We start from the raw sequence: 10,058 nt of genomic DNA, 5'->3' as shown, positions 1-10,058 counted from the left end.
ACTGAGCGTCTTTCTGTGCAGATTGCTAGGTGCAGATTCGGGAAAGAAGGAGCTCCCTGAGCTGCACTTTAACTGTAACAGAGCAAAGTTTGGCCATCCCTGTAATATGTAACCATAGCCAAAGTACTTCTCAGGAAATGTTGACCTCATAAATTGTTTTTCCCTCTATGGAAGGCATGCTCAGATCTGTTATCCATCCTGTTAGATGGAGATTGATATTCTCTATTACTTCAGCTAGGATGGAGTACCCAGCCAAAATGAGAGTAACAATGGTGTCATCTTGCAAAATAATCTACTCTTTTAAAAGTACTATTAGAGGTGGCCTACTATTTTAAAACTATGCACATTTTTAAAAGCATATTTTAAACATTTGTGCAGGCACACTGATAGATAGGTATTAGATAACTACTTTTATGTGATGAAAGTGGGACAAAGTTCTATAAGCTTTTCTTTTCATTGAAATGCTTAATAGCCTGCTTATTCTTAATCAGCAAATTATGAAAAGGAAATATACAAATGCATATTACAAAACAGCATTCTCTCTCAAGATATGGACTCACCAACTATTGCCATTCTTAAAATATTAGTCTTTTAGTCCTGAAAATTTAGCAAAAACCCAGCTATAGGATGTTTCATTTCCTTGTTTCTGCATTATTTGACGAGATGGGCAATACGGATGTAAAATCAAGTTTAATTGGTTATCTGTTCCACTCATGCTCCAAGTCAGGCCCACTCCTGCAGTTTCCCCCAGTGCTCTGCCTTGGCCCAGGCTGGCTGGGACCGGCTGGCTTGCCTCCTGCAGTTTCAGGGTGGCTGGCACTGTTGGCCACACTGTTCCACCATGCCTGAAATTTAACAGTTTGTTATTGACCCCAAATGCTGTGTGAAAAATGGATAGGGCACCGGGGCTAGGGCACGGTGGTCATGGTGCCCAGCCACCCACTTCACCAGGTTTGGGGCCTTGTCCCTGAGCCACCAGGTGCTGGGGCATGGGACTGTGGTGAGGGGCTCCTATGGGGGAAGGGGCCATCAGAGACAAAGGAAACAAGGGGAGAGGCAGGGCCTTGGGCACAAGGGGGAGGGCTGAGGGCTAGTCTCCCCCAATGACGTGTCAGTGGCCTCCCATGTGTCACAAAATGCACCACACTGATAATGCAATTGTGCACCACACAAATGATTTCATAACTGCGTTGGCTGTATGCTGACATATGTTAGGTTGACATAATTTTGTAGTGTAGACATGGCCTAAGTGCCTTTCACAGACATGAAATAGAGCTCTGTGTAGTTCAAAAGCTTGTCTCACTTCAGGAGAAGTCCCTCTGGTCTCCTGCAGAATAGTGGGGGCGAGGCAGAGAGAACAGAGGACTTGGCCAACAAATGCACCAAGGGAACCAGACCTCAGCAGGAGCTGCTAGGGGATGACATGGGGAAGAGTAATTCTGGCAATATGGAAGTGCAATGAGGATTGTGCAAATCACAGTAAGGACCCTTTCACTGTTGCCCCCAAACTCTGGGTGCCAAAGGCTCCCACTGGGATCTGTCAGTACCTTGGGCTGACTTTGGCCTGAACCACATACAGCACAGCATCCACTTGGGAACATGGGCGCAGGGACAACTGACATAGCCGTGATGGCCAGACCCATTGTACCAAGTCGGGAACCCTTCACATGAGGGAAGCCATTTCAAGCCAGGCCAGGGGGAGCAGCATCAGCATTCCCAGTTCCAGCATTTCTGCCTGGGAATTAAACCCAGCCCCCACAGCCCTTCCCCACACGCTTCCCAGTCCCTTCTCCTCGGCCTGCTTCAGCACCGCGAGGGGCTTCGGGCCGGTGCCACCTCCGGGGCGCGCAGGGCGCAACCGCGGCCCCCAGCTTTGTTTTCCAAGGTGCATCTGCCGGAGACGTGGCACATGCTCCCCAGGGCGCAGCGGGGCCAGGTCGCTGGCTGCCCCAGCGCATGGCGCCCCCTTGCTACCGCCTGCCCCCGGGGCCGAGCGGGTTTCGCACCCGGCTTGGGAACGCGCTGAACTTCTCTCCCTGCTGCGCTGCCTCGCCTGCTGCCCGCTCTCGGCGGCTGTGGGAGGAGAGGGAGGGGAAAGGCGTGTCTCGCCCCGGCTCAGAGGCTGCCGCGGCTCACTGCGCCTGCTGCTGGAGACGGATCGGAGCTATAAAAGAACTGGCCCGGCGCCGGCTTCGGCCTCAGTCACCGCCTCTGCTCACACGCCGCGGAGAAATAGCGAGCAGCGCGGCTGGCGAGCCACGGGGCCGGGGAGAGAGTGACGCTCACTCTGGGCAACCCCAATGCGTGGACTAGCTGCCGCTGCACTATGCTGGAGCCACAGTGCCGCTGAAGGGAGAGTGCACGCGGCCGGCTGGGCTGGATTGCAGCGCTGTCTTTCCTTATGAAGAAGACACAAGTGAGTACCTAGACCCAGCGCACTTCAGGAGGCAGGGAGTACCTGAAGTGCGGCGGAGGGGCGGCGGGGAGCCAAAGGAGGCGCGCAGCTCAGTGGGAACTTACAAAAACCGACATGCTGGGGGCCGAATCAGTTCCCTGGCCAGAGCTATGCAAAGAAAAGCGTTCAAGATGCAGGCGCTAGAGGTAAATTGGGCGGGAGGCCAGGAGGCAGCGTGCCACATCTGGCTGTGCAAACGGCTTTTACTTTAGGTTAGATCAACTGCTGTCAGGTAAGATCTGTTCAGATTCTGGAGTATTAAAGGGCTTATTTAGTAAAGCCTGGGCTATTAGAGAGGCTCTTAACTTCTAACACATAGATGTGCTTGTAACAGAAATATAAACCCCTTTTACACCACCTAAGCCTCAGCAGGTTGGCAGCTGCTTCTGTTAGGAGCCCAGGCCAGCCCACTTGTTTTCAGCTGTCACTAACGTTAGATAGTGTTAGCATAAGAAGCGGGAGGTTCTGGAAGCCTTGCAAGAGCAGATCAGTTCCAGTGATTAATAACATTGTTATTTTATGGAGGTGGGAGCTTGAGGAATTCCTTCCTATCAGCATTGTCCCATACAGCAAGCAACTTGTGGAAAAATTCCAAGAAAGGTCTGAAGTAAAGATTTCAGAAGTCATCTGGGAAAATGACCTCAATAAATACATTACATATGTTGTATATGATAGACACACTAGAAAGATATGTGCTAAACACGGTGGACCTAGTGGACTTGAAATAAGTTGAGGCAAAATATAGTTCATAGTCACTAGCTTTGTTCAAGTAGCTTGACTTTTACAGCATGTCACATACATTGTAGATGGCTACTTGGCATTCTTCCCCTTGCCCTTTCCCACCCCAGTAATAAAGAGTTACTCTATACGTTTGGTGGATTGTGTGCCATTTTCTCAAAATCTATGTGAGATTACAATTACTGTATGGTTTATATCTTTTTTAAAAGGGGATGAGAACAGGTATAATTGGTGAGAAGGCAGCAGTAAAATAAGTTGAAAAATCACCAGCAAGTGAAACTGTTAAATACAAGAATTTAGGGCCTCCTCCTGCAAGGTGCTGTCTACCTTCAACTTCCTCTGCTATGGAGAAAGTCAGTGGTACTTCAGAAGGCTGTGCTTTTGCAGAGGGGAACAATGGAACTCATGCCCTGCTCTTTCACTGCTCTTTGGCCAGTGGTTGCTTATCTGGAGGTTCCCCACTTTACTACTCTCCTCTTTCGTGGCTCTGCTGCACTCATATATTCCCTTTCCTTGATAGTATATTTAGAGCCTTGATGAACATCAAGGACTAATAGGCTACAGTTTAAAAAATGCTGAAAACAATAAGGAAAAACTTCCTACCTGTGGTCTACTAACTAAGCGGCCATAACTTGGAATATTTAAAACTGGTCCAGCTATGGCAGTAGAAAATATATTATGTAGGGAACTTTCCTGTAGTAGCTCTAGGGGTCAGCACTCATTAATCTTTTCCATCTTTAGTTTCTGTGATATAGAACCACAATGCTTATACTAAAATAATTAACTATGTAAATTCCACACTTAACATTTACTTAAGATGAATAGTGAGGGTTTTTTTGATTCCTTCAGATTACTGTTTCAAATCTTTTCAGCGAAGTAATGGTGAACAGATATTTTTTCACTTTGCAGACTGAAAGGCTAGAAACTAATCTTTTTTTTTTTTTTTTTTTTTTTTTAAAACAAGAATATACTTCTGTTTAAAATGGGTTGGATGCCAGAAGAGAGGCAGCATGTTCTAATTTATGCCAATTTACTCTTAAATTTCTTTATTGGGAAGAGAATGAAATTGTTCAGCATGTAGTTAAGAATTATGGTAAAATGGTCCTTGTGAAAAAAATGTTCAACTTTTTAAAAAATACCAAAACTTTCCCCAAAATTAGGAAATACAGAGCAAAGCAGGCATAATGGATCCCACTCATTCAGCCTGGAAAAGCAGGATGTCCTGTCATTCCATAGCATATGGTTTAGCTCAGGGATTTTCAAATTGTGGCTGAACCTTATGGAACTGCTTCTGTCACAGCTTGAAGCAACTGTCAGCCTTCAAGCAGTTGCCCACCCCACCCCCAGACACCATGGTAAAAACTTAACCCCCCCCCACACACACACAACCAACCACCAACCACAGCAATAATTTGCATCCTGCAGAGCTTCTGTGTGTTCTTTTCTGAATTCATCCTGTGATCTAAGGTGATGGGTTAGCAAACAGGAAGACAAAATCAAACCAATAATCATCCTGAAGAGATCAGAGCAGAGGGCAGTGTAAAATGAAAAATGTTTTCACTTAAAAATATCTACTTCTGCATGCAGAGAAAAACTACTAACACATACAAAATGGAGCTCTTAACCAAATAGTGGAATTGCATTAAAGTGAGTTAATGTTGTCATCTTACTGGGTTTTTTTTACATAAACATCCATTATGATTGCTCCAAAGAAGTGGGATTGGAAGTCTGGGAAAGAAGTTGTTCCCTAGATCTGTGTTAAGAAAGGTCAAGCCAGCAGGATCAAACTGCCTTGAAAAATTTCTTAAATAGGAGGAAGAAAAATCTGAGTTTCTTACTTTTAAGAGAATGTTGCTCAAGAAAAGGTGTTCATTTCAACTAAGACACTATTTGAGGAAACATATTGACAAGTAACATGCTGATGGTCAGTGAAAAAAGAATGTTCCATTAAACTAAACTTGGTACATGATCAAGTTTATCATTTATTTTATTTACTCTAATCGTACAGTGTGTCACCTGGGAAAATTAGGGATACTACAAAGAACTGGTTCATCAATAGTTTAAATGCTAAAATTGTTTAGTCAAAACCTATGCATTTTGGTAAAAAAAATCTATTTTAAACACACTAATAGCTGTCTCAAAAATGGTAGCAATTCTCTTTTTTAAAAACAAGATTGAACATTTAGAATCCAATCCTGCATATTTTTACTATGTGAACAGGCCCACTGAAGTAATCTAATTGAAGGATTATTCTCATGAGAGGATTTGCAGGATTATGCCTTTAGTAATTAAACATTAATACTGGCATGAGTCTTCATGAGTCAATATTCTTTTACATATATTAATATTAAAAATCACTTTATAGCAAGATAACCTTTTCAAATGAGAGGTGGGATGATGGCTGATACTATAATACAGTTTACCCGAATACTTAATTTCTCACTTTCTTATTGGCTTAATTAAAGGACAATCTAAATTAGTTCAAATAATTCACTAAGAATCAGCACAGAAAGAGGTCATCATACAAAGCTAACGAGAAAAATTGGAGCTAGTGGCATCCACTATTGAAATGGCTAAATGTTTCAGCATTTTGACCTGCAGTACTAAGCTAGACACAACCTCTTGGAGATCTTACTAATGGAAAAGAGCTTAGGGCAAAATGAAGCTTTTCACTGTTGAATGGGTGCATTCATTGCCAGTGGTTACATGACCTTCTGGGCTTCATTCAAGAGACAGTCCTAGCTTTACAACATTCTTTGCCATTGGAGAGGAAGCCTGTGTACTAAAATATGAAGAACAATCAAACTATATCAGAAGAAAGTTGGCAGAAAGCAGAATTAAAGAGAAGGAAACTACATATTTCTATCCTGCATAATACTATGCTAAAACAAAATAAGAAAAATATGGATCTAATGCAAAATTACGCATCATGAGAGCATTCACTGGCATTGTCCTGGTGCAAGCTGCAGGAAACAAAGGTTGAACTTCTTGCTCAGTTCTCTACTACACTGCACAGTTGTTCATGAGAAGAAAGAGACCTAGGCACTACAGGCCATTTGAGATTAAGGATGCGAATTTTGATTCAATGTAGTCTTGGGGTTTCATCACATGACATAATCTTTAATTCCTGGAGATTCCAGGACCATGCTGGAAGGTGGGCAACTGTATTTGAGGTCCCCAGGAGTAACATATGGATCTCCACTCATGCTGTTTTAGAGACAGAACAAGAATGGCCAGGAGGTAGGAGGATACCATACCATAATCACTCCTCAAAGAACTGAGCAGATAGGATTCCCTCCCCAGTCCCCATCCAGATCTGATTTTGTCTACAGCCTACTTTATTTGTTGTGAACAGTGTACCATGAACACTCTGTAGGAAGCCTGATGAAGAAATGCCAGTGGGATGACCTAAACTTCTTTTTTGGGGTAAATTTAGATATATAACACTTCTTGCTCTGCCTGCTTCCATTTCATGTTTGTGTGCCTGTAGTGTGTAATCCAGTATAGGGGCAATTTCTTGTATAATATAAAATGCAATTCTAACTTTATAATTGAAATTCATGTTGTCATCTTGTTCAACAAGTTAATTATTGAGATGCTAGCTAAAGTAACTGCTGTCCTATCAGTTGAATGTTATGTGGGTTAATGTTATACTGGCTCATGTAAATGCCGTATGGTGCAAAAGTTCAATGTTGGCAAAATACTCTCTTTGGCTTAGGGAGAGCAATGCAAGTATATATCCTGTAAACATAGCACCCATTTATTTAAAGCAAAGCATGAAAAATACCCCTCTACACAATTCCATTTGAGTGGTGTGAGAGCTGACAGAGGAAAATAGAATTTATTTTATATTTGGTCTTTGGTATGCCAAACCCTTGATTAGTTAACCTTCCAAATACACTGGAAATCCATCTGTTTTTCCTGGAATTTAGGATGAAAGAGATGGGATAATGTGAGTGGAAAGGAAAAGGTTCACTTTTTTACTTTGATTTGCTGGTAATGATCTGGGGCAGTGCAATTAATTGTTTTTATTAATTTTTATTTTTATTTTGTGAGTTTTAAAATAAATACCCAGAACACCCATTTAATATACCATATAAATTCTTGTATACAACATATATTGATTGTGGTGGGAGGTCTTAATTATTATTGTCAGGTGTAAGTGTAAATATCAGATATTTATCTACTTAGAATGAAAATGGAAAACATTAATACACTTAGGAGCTGCCAAGAAAAAAAATAAAATTCCAGCTTAAATACTTTTAATTAAAACAATGTCCATGCAAAATTGTTGAGGTTAATGAACGATGATAAATTATTTCTACTGAGATAAGTAGCTACCTAATTTAGTAACTTAGATTAACAAACATTTCGGGCCATTCTAATATAGGTGATAAATTATATTAAGTGAATGGTTACTGTGGATAAGAAAACCATTTTAAAATCATCTTTAAGAACTGTACTTTACTCTACGTTTAGATCTCTTTGAGTCTTTGCACACCCCAAACTTCCATTCACTTTAATGACAGTTTCTTGACTTGCAAGATTTGGTCTTTTCTCTGACCTCATCTGTTCTTTTGAAACTACAGTATGGCACGTATCCAAGTTATATTATTTGGGTATCCTGGCATGATTGAAGCACACTTCATTCTTGGACATGCATATGGGACTGGTTACTATGATGCCAAATCATTTCTGCTGAAGTCAAAATTTTGCTCAAGAAGACTGTTGTTTTTTTTTTGGTACTATCTGTAGTGCAAGACTGACAACATTTTAACCTGTTCATGAGTAGTCATCATTGTAGTGTCTGAGAACCTTATAATCTTTTACTGAATGGATTCTCACAAGATTTTGTGAGGGATGGAAATACTATTATCATTATTACACGTGGGAAACTGAGTCACAGAGAATCTAAGGTCCAGAATTTTAAAGGGATTGAAAGGCCTAAGTGATTTAGAATATAATCCCATTTCCAGTAGAGATTTAGAAAGTTAGGCTCTTAAGTCTCATTGAAAGTCAATTACTTATCTCTGGAATGGGAGCCTGATCACGCAGGGTGTGCAGTGGAGCAGGGAAATAAATTTGATCTCCCAAATTACAGGCTAGTGCCCCAAACATTTTTCCTCCCTATCGAGGATGCTCCTGTAGTTTCTTTAATATAATAATAACTTTCTCACTCACTAATGTTGCATACACAGGAATGGTTAAAATGTTGTATTTTTAAACTAGATTCAAATTAAGGGCCTGATTTCACCACTCAAATCTTAAAATACCTCAATCTGAGCATAGTCCCACTGATGTTTTGTAAGATATTGCACATCATGAGTAAGGGGAGCAGAATAATTTAGATATGGTAGACCTATGATTTTCTGAGTTTCCTATTACACTTTAATAGGAGTAATTTTTAACTGTTGCCTAAAGAACATACTCTCTTTATCTAAACATAATTTTAAATGTATTTTAATGTCTCCTAAAATAGTAACTTCCCCAGATGTATTTAATTGAAATGTTTAAAACTGGTGTTCATGATGGATAGCTCTAAAAGTTTGGAATATTGCTATAGAAGCTTATCTAATTATATGAATATTTGGTGAGTTTTTTCTTGCTCACTTTCATTTACCATTTCACTTCTTTCCTCCAGCATTCCATACTTGCCATATTGACCTCTTATTAGGAGACTGGATCTAAACCAGTACCTGCTCTCCACTCAAGAAATTATCCTCCCAATTGTGGGCTCATAGATCTTGCCATTTGTTAACGTTCAAAGTTCTCTACAATTTATATCTTTAGAAAAAAAGGGAGTTCTATCACTGCCTTGACATTAACCATTTCATGGGGTACAAAGAAAGGATCTCCATTCTCTTGAATTTTACAATCCTGTAGCTCAGTGAAGAGGTACTATGGTGCTTTTTAAAGTATGAGATAAGCAGGTCTGACAGATTTTGCTGCAATTGATAATCATAAAGATACTTACATATCATCAAAATACATCAGAAGGCAGGATGCTGGGCCATTTATTTATTACTTGCCATTGCATTACTGTTCAGTAGCAATATCTTTCACTCCCGAAGATGTTAAAGAATTGATACTGACTTTATTTTTAGCATATATTTCAGGTAATCTTTCTTGCTTCTTCCAGAGATAAATTACTTCTTGATCTATCACAGCTGTGCTATTAGAGCAGGTCAGAAGAGACCATTGTGATGATCTAGTCTCACCTCCTGTATATTGCAGACTACAGAACCTTGAACATTCCTGAAATAAATCCCTAGCCTCTGGCTGAGTTACTGAAATCCTCAAATTGTGGTTTAAAGACTTCAAGTTACAGAGAGTCCACCATACAGAGAGTGACCTGTGCCCCCATGGTGCAGAGGAAAGGTAACCCCCCACCCCAGGTGTTCATTCTCATTTCTTCCTATGTGATAATGGTTGCCGTTAGAAAATCAACATTCATTAACAGTTATCACATTTGACTTCTGAGATACAACTGTTTTTCATACACCAAGAATAAGAAACAACTCTCTGTGAACTGTTACTCAGACATGATATTTTCCTGTCAGTTGTGACCACTATACATTTACTTCCATAACATTTCTACTCTGACAGTACCAGAGAGTGGGCAATGACACTTTAAATTCATGTAAGCTGAAATTGTTCAATTGTATAATTACTCAGATGTGTAGAATAGAGAGAAGGGAGAGGTTTAAAATGTAAGGATTGGTCTTTTGTTTTTCCTTATTTCTTTTCACTCCAAGATATGAATCTATGTAATACCTGTCTTGAAATATTAATCTTGTTTGCTTTACTGCATAGTAAATTCTGTCAAAATGTTGTTGGACTCCTTTATAGTGCAGAGATATGCAAA

At 40.6% G+C, this 10,058-nt stretch overlaps 1 protein-coding gene across 4 annotated transcripts in view; it reads left to right on the top strand.

Annotated features, from left to right (window-relative positions):
* The first annotated feature begins 2,101 nt into the window (after nt 1-2,101).
* KITLG (KIT ligand) overlaps nt 2,102-10,058 on the top strand; it is a 91,287-nt gene continuing 83,330 nt past the window's right edge. For 2 of the 4 annotated variants that reach the window (XM_014568994.4, XM_014568993.4), the window contains exon 1: nt 2,106-2,416. In XM_014568994.4, the coding sequence (XP_014424480.3) occupies nt 2,402-2,416 (15 nt within the window). In that variant the 5' untranslated portion in view covers nt 2,106-2,401. Of the gene's footprint in view, nt 2,417-10,058 lie in introns of all 4 variants that reach the window. The other 2 variants (XM_014568995.4, XM_075932868.2) reach the window with 2 other exon arrangements.

The sequence above is a fragment of the Pelodiscus sinensis genome, chromosome 1, assembly GCF_052426305.1.
Source record: "Pelodiscus sinensis isolate ZL-2025 chromosome 1, ASM5242630v1, whole genome shotgun sequence".
Lineage (NCBI taxonomy): Eukaryota > Metazoa > Chordata > Testudines > Trionychidae > Pelodiscus > Pelodiscus sinensis.
The sequence above is the reverse complement of the archived record's forward strand: the minus strand, read 5'-3'. Positions and strand labels throughout refer to the sequence as shown.